Below are 21,585 nucleotides of genomic sequence, written 5' to 3'. Positions count from 1 at the left end.
TCTATTGGTATCACAGGTGCATTGTCCAAGGGGGCATAGGAAATGGAGTAATGGCAGTTCAAAGTGGACAGGGTGACATAGTGGGACACAAGGGTGACATTCATGGGAGTCTTATTTCCTGGCAGGGGTCTTGGCAATGTTCTCTGGCTTCTGCCTGGATTGCATGGACCTTTTGCCGGGTGGTTCTCCTCCTGCAGGGGGACTGGTGCTGGTGGCCTGTTGTTTCTGTGGCGGGGCCTCCTGTCCACTAGTGTCAGCAGAGATGGAGGGCTGTTCATTTGTGTGGCTAGTGCCAGGGGCCCATTGGTGTGCCATTGCCTCCCTCATGGTGTTGGCCATGTCTGCCAGCACCCCTGCAATGGTGACCAGGTTGGTGTGGATGTGCCTCAAGGTCCTCCCTGATCCCCAGGTACTGTCCCTCCTGCAGCCACTGGGTCTCCTGCAACTTGGCCAGTAGTATCTGGCCCATGGTCTCGTGGGAATGGTGGTATGCTCCCAGGCTGTTGGTGAGTGCCTTGTGGAGAGTCGATTCCCTGGGCCTGTCCTCCCCCTGTCGCACAGCAGTCCTCCCAGCTTCCCTGTGGTCCTCTGCCTCTGTCCCCTGAACCGTGTGCCCGCTGCCACTGACCCCAGGTCCCTGATCGTCCTTTGTTTGTAGGGTTGCCTGGGGTCCCTGTAGTGGTGGACACACTGCTGACTGACGTGTCCTGGGGACAGAGGGTTGGGCCCACTGGGTGGGTGCTGTGTTGGTGTTTCCTGAGGGGGAGGCTCTGTGGTGGTATGGGACTGTGCCTGGGTCACCGACTGTCCAGAGGTCCCTAATGGGCCCGGTTGGTCATCCAGATCCAGGCGTGCAGAGCTGCTGTCATCACTGTTGGCTTCTTCTGGGGAGGTGGGGTTGGATGTTGCTGGCACCTCCTCTCCGATGACGTTGTGTGGGGGGTCCTGTGGGTATGTGAAAGCAGTGGTATTGTTACTGCGTGTGACATCTTGTGCATGGGTATGTTTCCCCCTATGGTTATTATTACCAAGGCAGCTTTGGCTTGTGTGAGTTGTGATTTGGTTGGCTAAGTGATTGTCACTAGTGTGCATGCTGTGGTGATGGGTGTTCATGCAGGGCTGTGAGCGGTGTCCATGCATTGGTGGTCATGCAGTGCTGGTTACTGGGATGGGTGGGTTGTGATGGTGGGGTATATGTGAGGTGATGGGTTGAGGGTAGGGGTGAAGGTATGTGATGACATGCAGGTGGGGGGATGAAAGTAGTCAAGATTTGACTTACCAGAGTCCAGTCCTCCTGCTACTCCTGCCAGGCCCTCAGGATGCATGATTGCCAAGACCTGCTCCTCTCATGTTGTTAGCTGTGGGGGAGGAGGTGGGGGTCCACTACCAGTCCTCTGTACAGCTATCTGATGTCTTGCTACCATGGAACGCACTTTCCCCCGTAGGTCGTTCCACCTCTTCCTGATGTCATCCCTTGTTCTGGAATGCTGTCCCACGGCGTTGACCCTGTCCACAACTCTCTGCCATAGCTCCATCTTCCTAGCAATGGATGTCTCATGCACCTGTGCTCCAAATAGCTATGGCCCTACCTGGATGATTTCCTGCACCATGACCCTTAGCTCCTCCTCTGAGAACCTGGGGTGTCTTTGTGGTGCCATGGGTGTAGTGTGAGTGGTGTGTGTGAGGGTGTGTGGGGTGATGTGTTGGGGTGTGTGCTGTGATGTGGGTGGATGGTGTATGGGTGATGGTGTTCTATGGCCCTGGTTCTGTGGGTGCTCCTGGTGTGTCTCTCTCCCTTTTGTAAATTGTTTGTAGTGGTACAGGGTTGTGGGTAATGTGGGTGGGTGTTTTATAGTGGTTTGTGGGTGTGGGTGTGGTGTGTGTATGTGTGTCAGGTGTGTGTAGGTTGAATTGTCCAATGTGGTGTTGTTTTGTTAGTGTGTGTGTGTATTTTGAGCGCAGCAGGATGTACGGCCATTGGTTTACCACGATTGAATGTCCGCCGCAGTGATTCGTGGGTCATAATGCTATGGGCGTATTTCTGTTGGCGTAACGGTGTGGGTTTTGGTACCTCCGATTATCACTGACCTTTGGGCTGGTGGACTTGTATGTGTGTCTGTATAGTGGCGGATTTCTATGTGTGGGTCATAATATGCGTAGCGGTATACCGCCGCAGTCGCGGAATGTTGGCGGCAGTCAGCATGTCAGTAAGCGGCACTTACCGCCAATGTCATAATAAGGGCCTTAGTTATGACCGTGGCAACCTAAACAACCACTGACCCATCTCCTGTCTGCGGTAAAGACTATAAAATAAAACGTTGTCATCCAGTTACAGTAAAATATTAGTGTAAAATGCCTTCTCAATTATTTAATACGTTTTACATGACACTGCAGCACTGAGAGAGCTACCAAATAAGCTTTGAAAGACGCTATCCTAATCATAGACAAAGGAGAGCCCAGCCTTCTATTTCTAATTGACCTTTCTGATGCATTTGACACCATTAGCCATCAAACCCTCATCAGCACTTCGTCCTCATTTGTGGCATTAACTTATGTCACATTTCAGATCTATTTGTCCTGGCTCTCTGACATGCTGAAATGGAAACATCCATATCAAAGGTGCTGACAGTGACCTTTGGTACTGCTGAAGGAGCTATCTTCAACCTGTAAATAGGACCACTCAGATTCCACTTTCTTAGCTAGGGTTCCCATGCTACAGTGAATCCCACCGCTTCCCCATTTTCTGGGTTGTGGTCATCTTCCTTCACAGAGCGATCATCAAAGTTATGGAGTACAGTTCACTACTTTAACCTTCCCAAACTGTTCATATTCTGTCAAATGTGGCAGGAAGCCTAGATATGTTGCTTGCGCTGTGCAGAGAAGTAGGACCTACCTGCCTGCACGTAGGCTTGTACTGTGCCCGACAAAAAGTCAGCCAGTCCTGGAGAAAAGGCCAAGCTCAGTTGACTTGATGGGCCTGCATGGGGAAGCTTGATTGACTTAGTCTGCCCAGACACCACAATGTCAGCCCAATTCCGCAAGGTCTACAGATATGCACCATTAGACCCTCATATACCCATATCCGATAATATAAACAATATAAATATGGCAACAAAGACCTTATACTGGCCGCATCCTCCTGTAATCTATAAAAGATGTAACAAAGGTGCTCATACACAAATAAACATATTTGTTGCCAAACATGTATACTGGGATAGGGCCAAACCTAAACCAGTGAATACAAATATACAAAAAACATAGTGTGGAGCACACAAACATAAAGTAATTCGTTGTCAGATATAATGGATTCATAAACGTCTATAATCAATCTAATTTTTGGAAACCAACCATCAAAGAAAAAAAATAAAGTGGCTTGTATGTGGTGAGTAAATGTAACAAGTCTTTTAATAGACATAAATATGTACATTACAAATTACATCCCATATTGACCAATATTTCAATATTGCAACAACGTTGAAATCTGTCGGTATAGAAACCAACCTACTTGAACACATTACTCAACAGTTGGGCCATGGACCTAATGTTACACTTATATACCCAAAATGTAATACAAAATCAAACAATAAGGTCCAAGGTAAGTCCATCCAAGAATAATCCTGCTTGTAGTTATGGAATTCAGCCGACACGTGTTTCGTCCTATTACGGACTTTATCAAGGCTGATTGAACAACAACAAAAATTAGAATATTTTTACCAACAACCTAATTGAAAAACATCAAACATTAGAACAATTCAATCCTCTCAATATATTGGCACCATATGTGCTAATACAGGTGTCAGATTAGTAACCATTGAGAGCTATACAGAAAAAACAAGCCACATACCACAACCAACACCACATGTGTGTGATATATAAATCAGACAAAAATCTCTAACCCAATATACCAAGTGAGACTCCAAAAAGAAGGAAAGAAGTGACCAAGAATAGAATGAGAAAAATACAAGTAGTGACTAAAATTAAAGTTGTGAATTTACAAGCAATTTTGTGACTAGCTCAATTCCTGTTTATATACCTTTGGTGACTCTCTAGAATTTCATGAATGAAGACTTTCCATAAGGAGGTACTAACATAATATTTAAAACTTATGTCAGTGTGGAACTTTGCTAGTCACAAAATTGCTTGTAAATTCACAACTTTAATTTTAGTGACTACTTGTATTTTTCTCATTCTATTCTTGGTCACTTCTTTCCTTCTTTTTGGAGTCTCACTTGGTATATTGGGTTAGACATTTTTGTCTGGTTTATATATCACACACATGTGGTGTTGGTTATGGTATGTGGCTTGTTTTTTCTGTATAGCTCTCGATGGTTACTAATCTGACACCTGAATTAGCACATATGGTGCCAATATATTGAGAGTATTGAATTGTTTTAATGTTTTATGTTTTTCAATTATGTTGTTGGTAAAAATATTCTAATTTTTGTTGTTGTTCAATCAGCCTTGATAAAGTCCGTAATAGGACGAAACACGTGTCGGCTGAATTCCATAACTACAAGCAGGATTATTCTTGGATGGATTTACCTTGGACCTTATTGTTTGATTTTGTTTTAAATTTTGGGTATATGAGTGTAACATTAGGTCCATGGCCCAACTGTTGAGTAATGTGATCAAGTAGGTTGGTTTCTATACCGACAGATTTCAACGTTGTTGCAATATTGAAATATTGGTCAATATGGGATGTAATTTGTAGTGTACATATTTATGTCTATTAAAAGATTTGTTACATTTACTTGCCACATACAAGCCACTTTACATTTTTTCTTTGATGGTTGGTTTGCTAAAATTAGATTGATTATAGACTTTTGTGAATCCATTATATCTGACAACTAATTACTTATATGTTTGTGTGCTCCAGATGATGTTTTTTTTTGTATATTTATACCCATATACGATGTTCACATAGCCCATCGTACAAAGTTCATTGCTTCCTATAGACCTTCGCACAGCCTTCAATAAACACTCACATAGATGCCATCTCACCTCTTATTTTCCCCCCAGACTTTGCACCAGAGCCTTGTGTGTTACCCAGACCCTCGCATCCTCCAACATCCCTGTCTTTCATCATCTTCTTACCCATTCTTCTGGTTCTCTAAAACAGGGGAACGGTTTTAGCACTATAAAGCTATTCGTAACAATACTTCAAAGGTAGTCGTTTCCTAAAAATACTGATGCAACTTATTCAGTTTTGTTACGCGTTTTGGCGCTTGGAATTCCGAACTTTGACCTTCCCAAGCCGAGCTTCGCTTGAGAGGCCCCACTCATGATCTGTTAATGAGTCATTCATTTACAACTTTTCCGAACCAAAGTTCTTGCAAGTCCTGAGCCCAGGGTGGGGCAGATTTTCTTTTAACTGCAAGGTTATAAATTGTGTCAAAAATGAACTTATTCATATCGAAGAGGTAGATTGTGCAACCTTTGTGGAACCTAATAAGAGCTGAGAGCTTCAGTCCCACCCCAGCTTCCTCTTCTTCAGAACAAATGTATGAGGTATGATCAACTCACAGTTTGGGAGGGATCGTTTTGTCTTTTGCATGGTTGTTAAATCGAATAGCAACCAGCAGAGCAGATGGAGGCGTTCATTGTGGCGTTATTTTCACTAGGCATTCAATTGACAGGGCCGTGCTAGTCTCGCAAGTTAGGCATTTGTTTTTTAACTAATTTAAAAAAGTGCAATGTTTTGCATTCATGTCGTAGAAATACCATTTCCTTTCCTAAAAGCCACTTGGATTAAACAAAGCTTGCTGTAAAATCAACCTGTGAACCCCGAGCATCTTTAAATGTGGAATGGTGAGGGGTGTTGTGCTACATTTTGCTGTGCCGTGGATTTCTATGTTGTGTTACGGAATGTTGTCCGGTGTGGACAATGTGTGTAGCGCACTTTGAAGTGGTAGGACTTGTGTTACTTTTCCATTTTTACAGTTTTATATTGTGAAGAGCAGGCACACTTTGGCATCAGAGTGTTTTACATAATGAGAAAGACTGGAGGTGCAATAGAGGAAATTAGTAGATAAAGTACAAGATGAATAAAAAAGCAGAAACATGTCCTTAATGAATTGTAGGGGTGTATGTGGTAGAGACTCTCACATTTTTTTTAACCTTTTGAAGGGAAAATTATGGAATGGAAAAGTACACAGGACTTTATTTTGTGGAGTGTAATACGCATTAGGAAAGTTTAGAGAATGATGTGGGAATAACTGCGGGAATGAAGTATTTAGAGCTTTTAACACTCGAAAAGCCCATGCTGCACCTAGTGGCTGACTTGTCGCAATGTATTCAAGTAAAAATGTGAGTTGCAAATTGATTCGTAACTCACAACACCCATGTTGTGATTCCTTGTACATAGCAAGGGAAAAGGGGTGCCGAACTGACATTCCTCCTTCTTGTGATTCAGAAGGAAACGTATAAGTGCTTTGTGATCGCCAATGCAGTAGCAAACCATTGACCGGTTACTGACTTCTATTGTATTCTATAACTCACCTGCCTACCCAGCTTGTAATTCACTAGTGTGGCATTCTCTCATTACTACTCTAGATGTTTACCACACCTGATCTCCTTGCAATTATATTATATTAAACATGATTGCTTTACTTGCATTTACACCAATTTTGGTTCTGTTTCTTTCGTTCTGATTGTTTTTTTAATGCCATGCTTGGAACAAAATAAAATAAAATAAGCTGGGCCTTGCTGTTTGCATTGCCAATTCTCGTTAGGCATGTGCCTACAGAAAGCCAAATGCTTTTGCCTGGACTAAAATCCCAGTGCAATAAGGCCTCCCATATCTTTGAGGCCATCAATAAAGTCAGGAGTCCTGGGGACAAGTAATTTCATGTTTTATTCCATTAAACTTAACAGCAGACATCTTGCGTACAAGTACAGTGATTTGTTCCACCTACATTCCTGCGGACATGCTATTTCACATAAGACATTTGTTACTAGAACTAGTTGTGAACACAAGATAACATTTCTGAATGCGAACGTTCACTAGTTTTGCTATTTCTGCATGTGCCATCTCGTTTGCTTTACCTACTTTCAAAGTTCTGGCTGTTTTACGTGAATTTAATTGGTGCTTTATTGGGCGCTTTTACGGCCTTACAGGTGTGCCCACTTTATACGCTGGTGACCTAGAATTATGGTTAACTAAACTTTTCTGCCATGTCTTATTTAACGTTTTCCTCAGTGACAAGCAGCTTATCTCTTCACGGAGCAGAAGGGATAACGTGTTTGAGAGTTTTGATAATTACTGTCTGTTAATTGATTGGCTATGAGGAGGATCACTGGAACTATGTGGCAGTGGTGGGTCAAATTTCGTTGCAGTGTTAAATTATAGAGCAGGTGCAGGCACATTATGCACACTAAATGACTAATTATGCACCATATTTTGCAATGAAATTCAAACTGTGCAGCCTGTTTGGTGGCATTATTTTGTAGCTACTTTAACATTTTAAAACGCTAATGCTAAAGTGCTTCCAGTGCTATAAAATACACAATATGAAAAAAATACACATTTAGCATATCCTTTCAAAATTTCAGTTACCAACAATTAATAATTTGTTTTCTTTCTGAAACCCACAGGAACCCTACTTTTTTAACACTGGACTTTCTATCTCACACAGCAGAATGCATCATTGCATTTAGCAGAAGATAAGCCTACGTGTGCATGTTTTTGTAACGAGGCGTGTTAGGATAGGAGTGTCCCTGAATGGTGTACAGTTGTGTTCCCTCTGCCCTGAGTGCCCAACTGCTGCTATCCGGGTTTTTGATTTTAGCTGATCATGCTGATCTAGTGTGAGCAAAAAAGCTTAGGCTTGGGTCAGATCCAGGACATGCAGGGGCACATAAAGAATGCCCTCATTTTTAGGGTTGTGTCTTCAATATCATGTGCTAGCTCATGCATCTCGATTGCAAGACTCTCTTGTTAGCAGAAAAGGGCTTGGAGTCCGCCTGTTCCTTGGTATTTGTGGGCTTGCGTGGCACTCTTCTTTACATCCTCGTAATTGGCCACTGCAGGCATGTCCTCACTTCCTCTCTTGTCGGTGGAGCAGGGACGAAGCACAGATTTATTCAACTTAATCAGTGCCCGTCCTCAGCTCCTGACATGATTGCAATACTATTTTGTTCTTTTTAACTTCTAGTGCTCTGCAAACAGAAGGCTTGTGACTGGCAAAAACGTGCCCAGCAGGACAAACAAAATTGCAAAGTTTTACTTTCTAGAGTTGACTCTTTGCTTTTAGTTTGCCAAGTCTTCACTTTGAACTCATGTTTTCTTTTGTATTTGCTCATAGGCGCTGTTCTCAAAAGATGACAATTATCTTGTTCTAAAAATTGCAAACCAAAATTGTTGCTTTCTTATATGTAATTTCCAAAATGATGCTTTAACATATAGACGTGCAGTACATCCCAATCCACACACTGCAATCCAATCTGTCACACTTAAAACCCTTACAATCCACTCCATCTCGCCCTACATCATAACACACCATCAATCAATTCCAAACCAGATCAATCCAATCCAAACCACTCACCCCAGTCTAGTCCACCACACTCCAAACCTTTCCACTCCAATCTGCCCCACTCCAATCCAAAACAATCTGCTCCACTTCATTCTGTCCCTCTCCATTCTGCTCCACTCCACTCTGCCTCACTCCAATCCAAAACAATCTGCTGCACTCCATTCTAAAACAATCTGCTCCACTCCATTCCAAAACAGTCTGTCCCAATCCAATGTGCCCTACTCAAATAATAGAAAAATCTGCCCCACTCCAGTCCAAAACAATCTGCTCCAATCCAATCAAAAGCAATCTGCCTCACTCTAATCCACAACAATCTGCCCCAAACCAATATATAACAATCTTCCACACTCTAATTTGCCCCACTCCAATTCAATACAATCTGTCCCACTCCAATCCAAAACCTTCTGCCCCACTCCAATCTGCCGTGCTCCTATCTGTCCCATTCCAATCCAAAACAGTCTACCCCACTCCAATCCGCCCCACTCCAATCCACTTCTCCCCAGTCTAATACACCCCACTCCATCCCAGTTCACCCCACTACAATCCTCCACAATCAACCTCACTCCAATCCAGTCAATCCCACACCAACCTAATCCACCCCAATCCAGCCCATATCCAATCTACCGCACTCCAATTCAATCCATCTCACCCCCATCCGATCTTCCCCACCCCACTTCACCCAAAGCCACCTCACTCTAATCCACCTCATTCCAATCCGATCTGCCCTGCTCCAGTCTGCCCCACACCAATCAACCCCACTCTGCCCACTCCAGTCCAAAACAATCTGCCCCACCCTAATCCAAAACATTCTACCCCAGTCCAGTCCAAAGCAATCTGCCCCACTCCAATCGGCCCCACTCCATTCTTCCTCACTCCAATCCAAAACAGTCTGCCCCACTCCAATCCATAACTGCCCCACTCCAATCTGCCCTCTCCAGTCCAAAAGAATCTGCCTCACTTCATTCCAAAACAAACTGCCCCACTGCGATCCAGAAGAATCTGCCCCAATCCAATCCAAAAGAATCTGCCCCACTCAAATCTGCCCCACTCCAATGCAGTCCAGATCACCCCAATCCACCCCACTCCATCCCAATTCACCCAATCCTAATCCACCAGAATCAATCCCAATCCAATCCACCCCACACCAATCCAATCCACCCACATTAATCCCTTTCAACCCAATTCCAGCCCAAATCCATTCGGTCTCACTCCAATAAACCTCATCCCAAACCAATCCACGTCACTCCACCCCGACCCATCCCGCTCCAGTCCAAAATAATCTGCCCTACTCCAATCTGCCCCACTCCAATCCAAAACAATCCACCCCACTCCAAAACAGTCTGCCCCGTTCCATTCTGGTCCACTGCAGTCCAAAACAATCTCCCCCACTCCAATCCAAAATAATCTGTCCCACTCCAATCTGCCCCAGTCCAGTCGAAAACAGTCGAAAACAATCTGCCCCACTCCAGTCCACCCCCATCCAATCTACTGTACTGCAATTCAATTCAATTCAGCACCAATCCACTTCACTCCAATCCACCATAATTTATCCCATTCCAGTCCAATGCAAGCCACTCCAGTCCAATCCACCCCACTCCATTTTAATCCAGCCTAGCCCACTCCAATCCAATCCACCCAGTTCCAATTCATATTAGCCCACTCCATTCCAATCCACTCCACTTCACTCCAATCCAATCCACTACAAGCCACCCCACCACAATCCGTTCCATTCCAATCTGCCCCTGTCCAATCCAAAACACTCCAATCTGCCTCACTCCAATCCAAAAGAATCCGCCCCATTCCAATCCAAAAGAATTTGTCCGCTTCAATACAAAACAATTTGCCCCACTCCAGTTCAACAAAATTTACCTCCCTCCAAACCAAAACACTCCACCCCACTCCAAAACAATCTGCCCCACTCCATTCTGCTCTACTGCAATCAAAAACAATCTGCCCCACTCCAGTCTTCACCACCTTAATCCAAAACAACTGCCCACTCAAATCTGCCCACTCCAATCCAAAACAATCTGCCCCACTCCAATCTGCCTCACTTCAATCCCAAACAGTATGCCCCTCTCCAATTTGCTGCACTCCAGCTCAATCCACCTCACCCCATTTCAACCCACCCCACTCATCCCAATTCACCCCCCTCCAATCTGATCCATTTCGCTCCATTTCAACCCAATCCACTGCAATCAACCCCACTCTAATCCACCCCACACCAATCCACTCCAGTCAAATCCACCCCACCCTTCCACTCCACCACAGTCCATCGCACTCCAATCCAAACCACCTCATTCCTGTCCATTACAAACCACCTCAGTCCAATCTACCCCAGTCCAATCCATCCCACACCAATCCAACCCACTCCAGTCCAGTCCACCCCACTGTAGTCCAAGCCGTCCAACTCCAATCCACCCCACCCCACCCCACTCTAATCTAATCCACCCCACCCCACTCTAATTCAACCCACCCCTCTCCAATCCAGTCCATTCCAATCCACCCTCCTCACTCCAATCCATCCTGTGCCAATCCAGTAATCTACCCTACTTTAGTCAAATCCATTCCACATTAATCCTCCCCAATCCAATCCAGTCCACCCCACTCTACTCCAATCCACCCTATTCAATCCATTTCACCCACTTCAATCCACCCCACACAAATCCAATTCACCCACGTCAAGCTACCCCTCTCCAGTGCACCACACTCAAATCCTTTCTACTCAAATGCAACCCACTCCAATGCAGTCCACCTCACCCAATTCAATCCACCCCACTCAAACTAATCCACCTCATTCCAATCCAGTCTACCCCACTGCAGTCCAATCCACTCCTGCCCACCCAAATCCAATCCACCACACTCCATTCCATCCCACTGCAGTCCACCCCACCATACTCCAGCCCACCCCACTACATTCCAGCCCACTCCAGTCCAATGCACCCTATCTAATCCACTCAATCCAGTCCACCCCACTTCAATGCAATCTAACCCAGTCCAACCCACCCCAATCCACCTCACCCCAATCCAGTCCACCTCACTCCAATACAATCCCTCACCCAATCCACCTCAGTCCAATCCACCCCAATCCAATCCAACCCACCCACCCCATTTCAATCCACCCCACTCAATCCACCCACTCCATTCCTGTCCATTCCACTCCACTCTAATCAAGTCTACTCTGATCCACCTGACTCTACCCCAATCCAATCCACCTAGTCCATCCAGTCTAGTTCAGTCAAATCCACTCCAATCCAATCTATCCAGCCCATCCACTCAAATCCAATCCACCCCACTCCAGTCCAATCTACCCCATTCCAGTCCAATCCAATCCACCACACTCAAATGAATCCACTCCAGTCCAATCCAGTTTAGCCCAGTCCAGTCCATTCCAACCCACTCCAATCCCCTACACCAATCCAATTCACCCCATCCCAGTCCAATTCACTCCACTCCATTCCACCACACACCAATCCAATCCACTCTACTCCAGTCCACCCCACCATACTCCAGTCCACCCCACTACATTCCAGCCCACTCCAGTCCAATGCACCCTATCTAATCCACCCCACTCAATCCAGTCCACCCCACTTCAATGCAATCTACCCCAGTCCAACCCACCCCAAACCACCTCACCCCAATTCAATCCACACCACTTCAATACAATCCCTCACCCAATCCACCTCAGCCCAGTCCACCCCACTCCAGTCCACCCCACTCAATCCAACCACCCCTATCCAATCCACCCCACTCCAATCCAGTCCATTCCACTCCACTCTAATCAAGTCTACTCTGATCCACCTGACTCTACCCCAGTCCAATCCACCTAGTCCATCTAGTCTAGTTCAGTCAACTCCACTCCAATCCAGTCTATCCAGCCTATCCATTCACATCCAATTCACCCCACTCCAGGTCAATCCTCCCCACTCCAGTCCAATCCACCACACTCAAATGAATCCACTTCAGTCCAATCCAGTTTAGCCCACCTCAGTCCAGTCCAGTCCAACCCACTCCAATCCCCCACACCAATCCAATTCACCCCATCCCAGTCTAATCCACTCCACTACAGTCCCCCACACACCAATCAAATCTAATCCACCCCACTCTACTCTAATCCAATCTACTCTGATCCACTTGACTATACCCCAATCCAACCCATTCCAGTTCAGCCCACTCCACTCAATTTTGTCCAGCCCACCCGACTCCGATCCAATCCAGCCCACTCCAGTCCAATACACCACACTCAAATGAGTCCACCCCACTCCACTCCAGTCCAATCCAATTCACCCCACTGCCGGCCAATCTAATCCTTCCCACTCCACTCCACTTCAATTCACCCCACCCCAAACCACCCCAATCTCCCACCCCAATACAGTCCTCCTCACCCCAGTCATATAACTCCAATTCAGTCCACCCACCCCATTACAATCTATCCCACTCCAATCCACCACGGCCCAAACCACCTCACCCCATTTTAATCCATCCCACGCCATCCCATCCTAATCCAATCCACCTCATTTTAACCCGCCCACTCTAATCCAGTCTGCTTTGATCCACCTGACTCTGCCTATTCCAACCCACCCCAGTTCAGTCCTCTCCACTCCAATCCATTCTATCCAGTCCGCCCCACTCCAGTGCAATACAAGCCACTCCAGTCCAGCCCCCTCCAGGCCAGTCCAATCCATCCCACTCCACCCCACTCCAATTCACCCCACTCCAAACCTCCCCACTTCAATCCAATCCCCTCACCCCAATACTATCCACCTTACCAGTGCTTAATTTGTGCTTGTTGTTACCGGTGCTGAGCACCAGCACTTATTTTTGAGGGCCGGGGCTTAGTCTTCTGCCTCAAACATTTGCTGCAAGCAAAAGACACATTTGGGAAAGACGGGGGAGGAGGAAAACGAAAAAGTGTCACAATGATAGAAAGTAGAAAGCTGCAAGAGTGAGCTGAAGGTGCAGGGAGTTGCTTTAAATGGATTGACGAGGCCCGAGATGGCTTCAGGATTACGCTGCTTCAGAATTCCGTGTTCGCACATTTAATTGCAGCAGCTGGGTGTTTAAGATGAGGGCTTTGGGCACCGGCACCTTTTTATTTACAAATTAAGCACTGCACCTTACCCCACTCCTATAACTCCAATTCAGTCCAAACTAATCCACCCTACTCCAATCTACCACAGTCCAAAGCACCTCACCCCATTTTAATCCACCCCACTCGAGCCCATCCCATCCCAATCCTGTCCAACCCACCTCAACCCATTTCAAACCACCCCATTCCAGTCCACCCCGCTCCAAACAACCCCACTCAATCCAGGCTGTTCTGATCCACCTGACTCTACCCACTCCAGTCCAATCCAACACACCCCAGTTCAGTCCACTATCATTCCATTCTAGCCAGCCGACCCCACTGTAATCCAATCCAACCCACTCCAGTCCAATCCATCCCACTCCAGTTCAATCCACCACACTCAGATGACTCCATCCCACTCGAATCTAATCCACCCCACTCCAGGCCAGACTAATCCATCCCAGTCCACACCAATTCATCACACTCCAAACCACTCCAGTCCAGTTCCCCCACCCCAATACAATCCATCGCACCCCAGTCCTATAACTCCAATTCAGTCCACTTACCCCAAGCCAGTCTAATCTTCCCCACTGCAATCCACCCCAGCCCAAACCACCTCACCCCATATTAATCCACCCCACTCCAGTCCACCCCATTTAGTCCACCCAATCTGATCCACCCCTCTCAAATTACCCCACTGTACCCTAATCCAATCCACCCCATTCTACTCCAATCCAATCCACCCCACTACCTCAAGCCACTCCAGCCCACTCCACCCTGTTCCACTCCACCACATTGCACTCTACGAAACTCTCTGCTACTGAACTCTGCTGCCCTCTATGACCCTCTACTCTCCCATCTCCACTCTGACACTCTACTCCAACAAATCCACTCTCCGACACTCTACTCCTCTACGTCACTTTACAACACTCCACATCACTAACTTTTAACCATGCTGAACAGCAACTACACCAGTGTACAACATTGCAAAAACCCATTGCCAAAGCCAGTAGCTCCTGTATAGGCTAGACCTTTTTGGCTTTGCCAATGCTTGTTTTGACAGTGAACCATCATGCCTATCATGGATGTAGCATAATAAACTGTGGTAGCAGAGAATCATGTTCTTGCATCAATAGTTGTGGCCAGCTCTTTATATCTGTGTTGTGAGACTGGAGGCCCACTGTCCCCCTGATGTAAAGTTCTGCAATTGTGTGTTAACCCAGATTCTAGTGCTAACATCCCATGTGTATGTATGTGTGTGGCCTGTGTGGTGAACACATTGTATGATTGAACCAGAGTGATGGAGGCTTGTGGCTTCCATTTTCGAAGTATATGGCCTGTTCAAATGCACAAGATGGAGGTGAGGTTTTTTCCCAGACAGTACATGTGTATTGCAGACATTGCTGAAGTTGGAGGGTGGAGACAGACACTGAAGAGCAAAATGAACGGACGTGGATCTGTTTAGAAATGTAGTTTGGTCCTTTTGCTACAAGTAGCTGTTGATCACTGTTCAGTTCACACCTCATTGTGCCTCTGTTGTGGGTACTCCAAACTGGATATGGGTCTGGTGTGGGGAGCATCATTCTACTCAGTAGCTGTTGTTCACTGTTCAGTTCACACCTTAATGTGCCTCTGTTGTGGGTGCCCCAAACTGGAGATGGTTCTGGTGTGAGGAGCATCATTCTACTCAGAGATTCTATCTGGAAGACAGTCTGGGAAGGACATATGAAAGAAAAACGAACCAAACTAGTTCCAAGAATGCAGAGAGAGAAGCAACATCCCCTGTCTGCTTTCTCTCTATAAAAGTGGGATCAGCTGATCCTTTATCATCCCAGTTCTATGTTATCTTTGACAAAGCAAGTAGATGCTGTATAGAGTATCCAGAGGGCAGCTGTGCAGCCATAATTGATGGCTGCCTGAAAGTCACCTTCCCAGAGGTGAGAGGATATCAGCTGCAGTCTGACTCAGAAGGAAGGGTTGTCTCTCTGTCCTGAAGCACCTTGTGACTGGTCTCCCTTTAAGGAAGGGAGAATACTAAGTCTGTAGGAAGTCATGACTACGGGGAAGCAGGAGCTGCTGACCCTAGTGCTGCAGATCTGTCCCAGAGAGATACGAGAGAGAGCGAACTGTGTACCCCCAAATTGGAGCATCTACTCTGTTGCCTGAAGTGGCTGCACCGTGGCACTGCTGAAATGTGTCCGCGCAGACTGTACTGCTGTGACCTTGAAAGCAGCCTGCACCGTGGCACTGTCTTGAAGTGTGGCTGAAGCAGTCTTCGCTGTTGTGGCTCTGAAGCAGCTGCACCATGGCACTGCCAAAGTGTGGCAGATTTGACGGCTGTGCTGTCACCCTGCAAGTGGCCTGCATCTTGGCTCTGTCCTGGAGTTGACTGCTCTGTTGTGACCTTCAGGATTTGTGCCCAAAGCAGACTATGGCACTGCAAGTGAGGAAGTGTGGCCAAAGCAAACTACATTGCCCTGCTGACTTTGTAGACTTCTGCAGACAAAGGTGGTGTGAAATTGCTGTGCGTGGTGCTGCACCGCCACTCTGAGAAGTGCCTGCAATACCCTGTGATTGCTGATCCTGCCCGACTCATCCTGTACCCAGAAGAGGCCCCAGGAATGACCAGAGACCACCAGCGATGGCGGAGTCTGCCAGCCACTCTGTGTGAAGCGGCCTCCACAGCTGCTTCATCCATGGACACTTCTGTGTGTCTTCTGCCGTGAAGAGGTACCAGACACATGCTGCAGGCCCCATCCATGACCGGCAAGAGAAAAGGCTTACATTGGTGAGATTCACATATGGAAACTAAGGGGATCATTACGACCCCGACGTCTTTGATAATGTGCCAACAGGCTGGCGGTACTTACCGCCACATTATGACATTGGTGGGTTGGCTGAAGCCATGGCGGTAACAGCCACCGGGCTGGAGATATCCATCTACAGCCTGGCTGCCTCCTTTGTGCCACCTGCAGGATTATTACCCCGCCTACTGCCATGGTTTTCTTGACATTTGTAACTCCACGAAAACTATGGTGGTAAGCCATATCAGTGACAGGGAATTCCTTCCCTGTCACTGATAGGGGTCTCCCCCCTTCCTCTCCAGTTACCCCTCCCCACCTCTAATCCCCCCACACCCCTACATTCACACCCCTCCTTTCACACACACGCATACACACACCCATTCCCACATGCCTACACGCATGCATACATCCATTCACATACAAATCTGCACACACTTCCAAACATACATGCATTCACATTTCACTACATATATGCACTCACACGTCCGTACATGCACACACGCATCCAACACTCAACACACACACGCATTCACGCACACACATACATTCACACCCCCTCCCCCACACACACACACACACACACACACAACACCCCCTGTCAGAGACCCGACTTACCTGGATCCAGGGAGTCCACTGGCAGGAGACGGGGCGCTGCTAATGCCAGCCGCGCCCGCAGAACACAGCCAGGCCGTATTATTTTTCATAATACGGCTGGCGGCGGTCTACTGGTGTGGCGCTGCTGGTGGTAGCAGCGCCACTTTACCGCAATCCGCCTGCATGGCCACAGCCAGATTTCTGCCATTCTTGTGGTGGAAATCCGGCTGTGGTCATAATATGGCGGACGGCTGGTAGCCGCGGCGACGGTCTTGTAGCGGCCGTCGCCGCAGCGGTAGGCGGTTTATACAGCCAAAGTTTAAATGAGGGCCTAAGTCTGGAAACTGAGCCCACAAACTCTGAATGAGAGGAGTCGCACTAATGGGACCTTGAACCCTGTTTACAGGGACATCACCCTAGGGGTTATTCATACCTGCATTTCACATTATGTAGTATTTTGTTTTTGAGTGCAGTAAGCTTCCCTCTCAGGTTGGACAATAAGTTATTGTGCTGCTGGACTATTTTTGAGTTCTGAGCTTGAAGCACCAACATATTACCTGCCTGAGAAACCTGTGACTGCTCGCCACCAATTCAACCGAGAGTCAAGTGCCGAAGGGGCTGTATTTTGCCCAGTTTTGTAGGACAGACCGCTGGAGATCAGAGGCAAATTGACTCAGCTCTGCGTCGGAAGACCAGTCACCCTGTTTGCCCTATGGCTCCCAGAACAGAGCCGGAAAAATGATGTACATCTTTTATTCGGCTCATCCTACCTTATTTATTTAAAACTGGTTTCAGTTTTAGGTTTGCTCTGAAAGCACCGTTTTTTAAAAATAAATAGTTCTGTCGTATAGCACTCTACCATTAATATTTATTTTGTACAATATACTAGAAGGTACTTTGCAGATTAAGTCATGTGAAATAGAGACTTATAAAAGTTTTAGAATTCTTCTTAAGCCTGAATGAACTGCTGAAGTATTTGGTGCTTTTAGAATAGTATTTACAGTGAGAACATGAATTTGTGGGAATAGTGAAACAAAAACAATTCACAAATGACTCATTCTCTCCATCCTGTTTGAATTACATGTATTGTTTGTGAGCTTTCTGTCCTGCTGCATACAAAGACAATTGACTCATACCATCAAATGGGGATGTCTGTGCCACAGTGCCATCTCTTCAAAAGCCTATTTAAACAGCTAGCAGTTGAAGGTGGCCACTTAACTGTGATGAGGTTTGTGCCACAGGACAAGTTTTACTAACTCATGATCCAATTGAGCTAGAAACACTTTTTTGTTAAAACCTGCAAATTATGCAGCAGATGGTGGATTGTGGGACGAGCCTGACATAAGTACAACAAAAATGCTGCAGCCAAGCAATCAAGTTTTTCCAGGGGCCAATTTTTCTGGATGTTTTTCCTGAAGGACTATTGAGATGGAACATTTACCAGTTGCAAAGATGGCTACAGTCCAGTTATGTCTGAAGGCAGACCTACGAACAGTAGCCTCGTAATGCTACATATAGTCATGATCTGCTGGTAGCTTCGAAGACTTTTCTCTGTTTAATCCTTTGTTAGGCCCACTCCACTTACATTTTATTATTTCTTCCTATTTCAATTATGCATAACTGCCTAGAATCCTAAATAAGTTGTCCCATCCCCACTTCCTATGCAGATCTTGCAACAAAGATTAGATTAGTTTTTTAACAGCTTGTTTAGAAAGTGCTGCAAGCCCACCCAATTTCACATTTATTGGTGCATCTGTTTTTCCTAAATTCTTGCTATTACTTTCCCTCATCATTCCCATGCTTGAATCAGTTGAATCTGCAAGTACTCATTGGCTGAACCAGCTTGTTAATCTTTCACCATTTTGAATTTATCTCTCATCATAACTCTTCTCCCTATCAAAACCTAGTAGTTTTCTCCCCGAAATAAATATCACATTTTCCTGTATCAAGTAAGTAATAGCTTTCTATTCTTAGGAAGCCCTTGATTTTCTGTAAGTTTTAATAATCCATGAACACTGAGAGTCTCTTTGGCCTGTTGTCTCCAAATTGTATGTCCTCATTTCTTTTTAAAAGGATGAAGATATGGTTTGCTTGCAGAGCCTGCGATCCCTTGCCCCAGTAGCAGTCAGAGGCTTAATTCGATCTAACCGAATTGGCGTGAGAAGTACTTCTGGAATGGCCGAAGGTAAGGGAACATCTCATTTGTCTTGCAATGACAATCTCCAATGCTGCCTTCTCTTGCTTAATGCGATACAAGTAGAGGCTTTGGGAAACAACTGGTTGTGTTTTTTTACTAACAAATTTAAGGCCTGTTTGCGGGAAATCTATATTGTTACTATGCTTCAGGGTTTCTGGGTAAAGCATCTCTTGCCGATTAGACATACAGTATGCCAAATCACCGATTTGGTATGTAATGGGCAGCAAAGTTTCTGTACGAGTATGTTGTTTACCATTCCGTTTCACACTTTTGCCTCAATGCAAGGCCTTATTACTCTACGTCACTGTATTTAGCAGTCCTGGGCAAGGCAATGTATTTTCCTGTGCCTGTATTTATCTTTCATTAGGATCTCTTACAAAGACACTAAGGGGGTCATTCTGACCCTGGCGGTAATTACCGCCATGGCGGAGGTCGGCGGTAGCACCGCCAACAGGCTGGCGGTGCACCGCTGGGCATTCTGACCGCGGCGGTTCAGCCGCGGCCAGAAACGGAAAGTCGGCGGTGTCCCGCCGACTTTCCGCTGCCCTTGAGAATCCTCCATGGCGGCGGAGCGCGCTCCGCCGCCATGGGGATTCTGACACCCCCTACCGCCATCCAGTTCCTGGCGGTTCTCCCGCCGGGAACAGGATGGCGGTAGGGGGTGCCGCGGGGCCCCTGGGGGCCCCTGCAGTGCCCATGCCAATGGCATGGGCACTGCAGGGGCCCCCGTAAGAGGGCCCCAAAAAGAATTTCAGTGTCTGCCTAGCAGACACTGAAATTCGCGACGGGTGCAACTGCACCCGTCGCACCTTCCCACACCGCCGGCTCAATTCTGAGCCGGCGTCCTCGTGGGAAGGGTGTTTCCCGCTGGGCTGGCGGGCGGACTTTCGGCGGTCACCCGCCAGCCCAGTGGGAAAGCCAGAATGACCGCCGCGGTTTTTTGACCGCGGAGCGGTCTTTCGGCGGGAACCGCGTGGCGGGCGGCGACCGCCGTCCGCCGCAGTCAGAATGACCCCCTAACAGTAGAAATGCATATTGTTGTTATTTGGATTTTGGATAGCATCACTATGGTAGTTGTGTGACCACATAGCACCACTCTTTGGCTGAATATGTACCACGGACCGCAGTGGATTATGACCATAGCAGCCTGCAAATGAATACTGTGCAGCTGATGCAACCTATTGCTATGTGCAGGATCTGCTAACATCAGAAGCGTTTAGAAAGCCCTAAACCCACTTGACAGTAAAGGATAAAACTTGTTGGCTGGATCGCCGTCGAGCCCCTTAAACTTTGTGCAAAAGATCATGAAAGAAAAAAATGTATTTTATTGTCTTACGATTCTTTATTTTGGTCTAGCAAAAAATTGCCCACCTAACGTAATGTTATGATAGTGTGACTTAGTAGGTGGTTATACTCAGGTAATGTAGAATTCCTATCAATATGGAGAAAGGACTCAACTTGTTCTATAAGTATTCTGTGACACCACTTATTGCAAAATTAGAGAAAAAATGTGGAAGAAACTTAAATAAATTAGGAAAATAACTAAATAGGGAATATTTAGCCATGAAACTAGAATAAAGTCCAGTTTCATTGGTGTCCAATCTCAGTCTCTGGGCAGTGAAAGGACACATTTAGTTAACTGCCAAACTCTAGTGATATGTTTTCTAGAGTTTTCTAGAAACGCACAGTTTGTTTTTCTAGACCCCCCCGATCTCTAAGGACTCAGACAATATGCTAACGTGAGACAGAAAACAAGTTGTACTGCAGCCACTCCACAGTCTGCTTATCAATATTTTAGTTAGATGTGTTTAGGTACCATGCAGTCCCCCTTCGACCACCCCGCCCTCCTTCCACAACGGAGCCCCCCCCCCCAGTTACCTCTTAGTCCCTATGGCCATTCCTCTGACCCTACTGATCTCCCATCACCAACTCACTTTCAGCCTGCTCTAGTCCACAGACAGCCACTGCGGATGATGCATCAGTAAGGCCAGGTCTACCGCTCGCATGTAGTTTACCAAGATGTGTTCCTTCTTCTCTTCTTCCTCCCTGTTGCTCACCAATCAAAATCTTGCTGTGGTATGGGTTTATACTTCTACAAAGCTCTGCGCTCTTGATTTGAACAGAACCGGGAGTTGTTTATCTGCTCTGAATTGTCACTGCCTTGTATGGAACTTGGACTGCCCTCCATGAGGTCGATATTGTTATCTGTTTTTTTTACTACAAATCTTTTTACTGCCACATTTTCAAGGCGATATAACAAGTAACAAAGCCTTCAAAAGCATTCACGGATATCCACTGTTCAATCCGATATAGCATCTAAGTAGATAAATACACTGGAGGCAAAAACAAATGTCTAAATAAAATCAAAATTGAGAAATAGGCCCAGCATCAGAA

At 46.3% G+C, this 21,585-nt stretch overlaps 1 protein-coding gene across 5 annotated transcripts in view; it reads left to right on the top strand.

Moving 5' to 3' along the window:
- Positions 1-21,585, top strand: part of DGLUCY (D-glutamate cyclase) — a 396,105-nt gene that overhangs the window by 211,651 nt on the left and 162,869 nt on the right. For 4 of the 5 annotated variants that reach the window (XM_069208180.1, XM_069208181.1, XM_069208179.1 and 1 more), the window contains one exon: positions 19,068-19,179. In XM_069208180.1, coding sequence (XP_069064281.1) covers positions 19,077-19,179 — 103 coding nt within the window. In that variant the 5' untranslated portion in view covers positions 19,068-19,076. Of the gene's footprint in view, positions 1-5,426; positions 5,509-19,067; positions 19,180-21,585 lie in introns of those variants that run through there. The other variant, XM_069208178.1, reaches the window with a different exon arrangement.

Source organism: Pleurodeles waltl, chromosome 9, assembly GCF_031143425.1.
Source record: "Pleurodeles waltl isolate 20211129_DDA chromosome 9, aPleWal1.hap1.20221129, whole genome shotgun sequence".
Taxonomy (NCBI): domain Eukaryota; kingdom Metazoa; phylum Chordata; class Amphibia; order Caudata; family Salamandridae; genus Pleurodeles; species Pleurodeles waltl.
The sequence above is the reverse complement of the archived record's forward strand: the minus strand, read 5'-3'. Positions and strand labels throughout refer to the sequence as shown.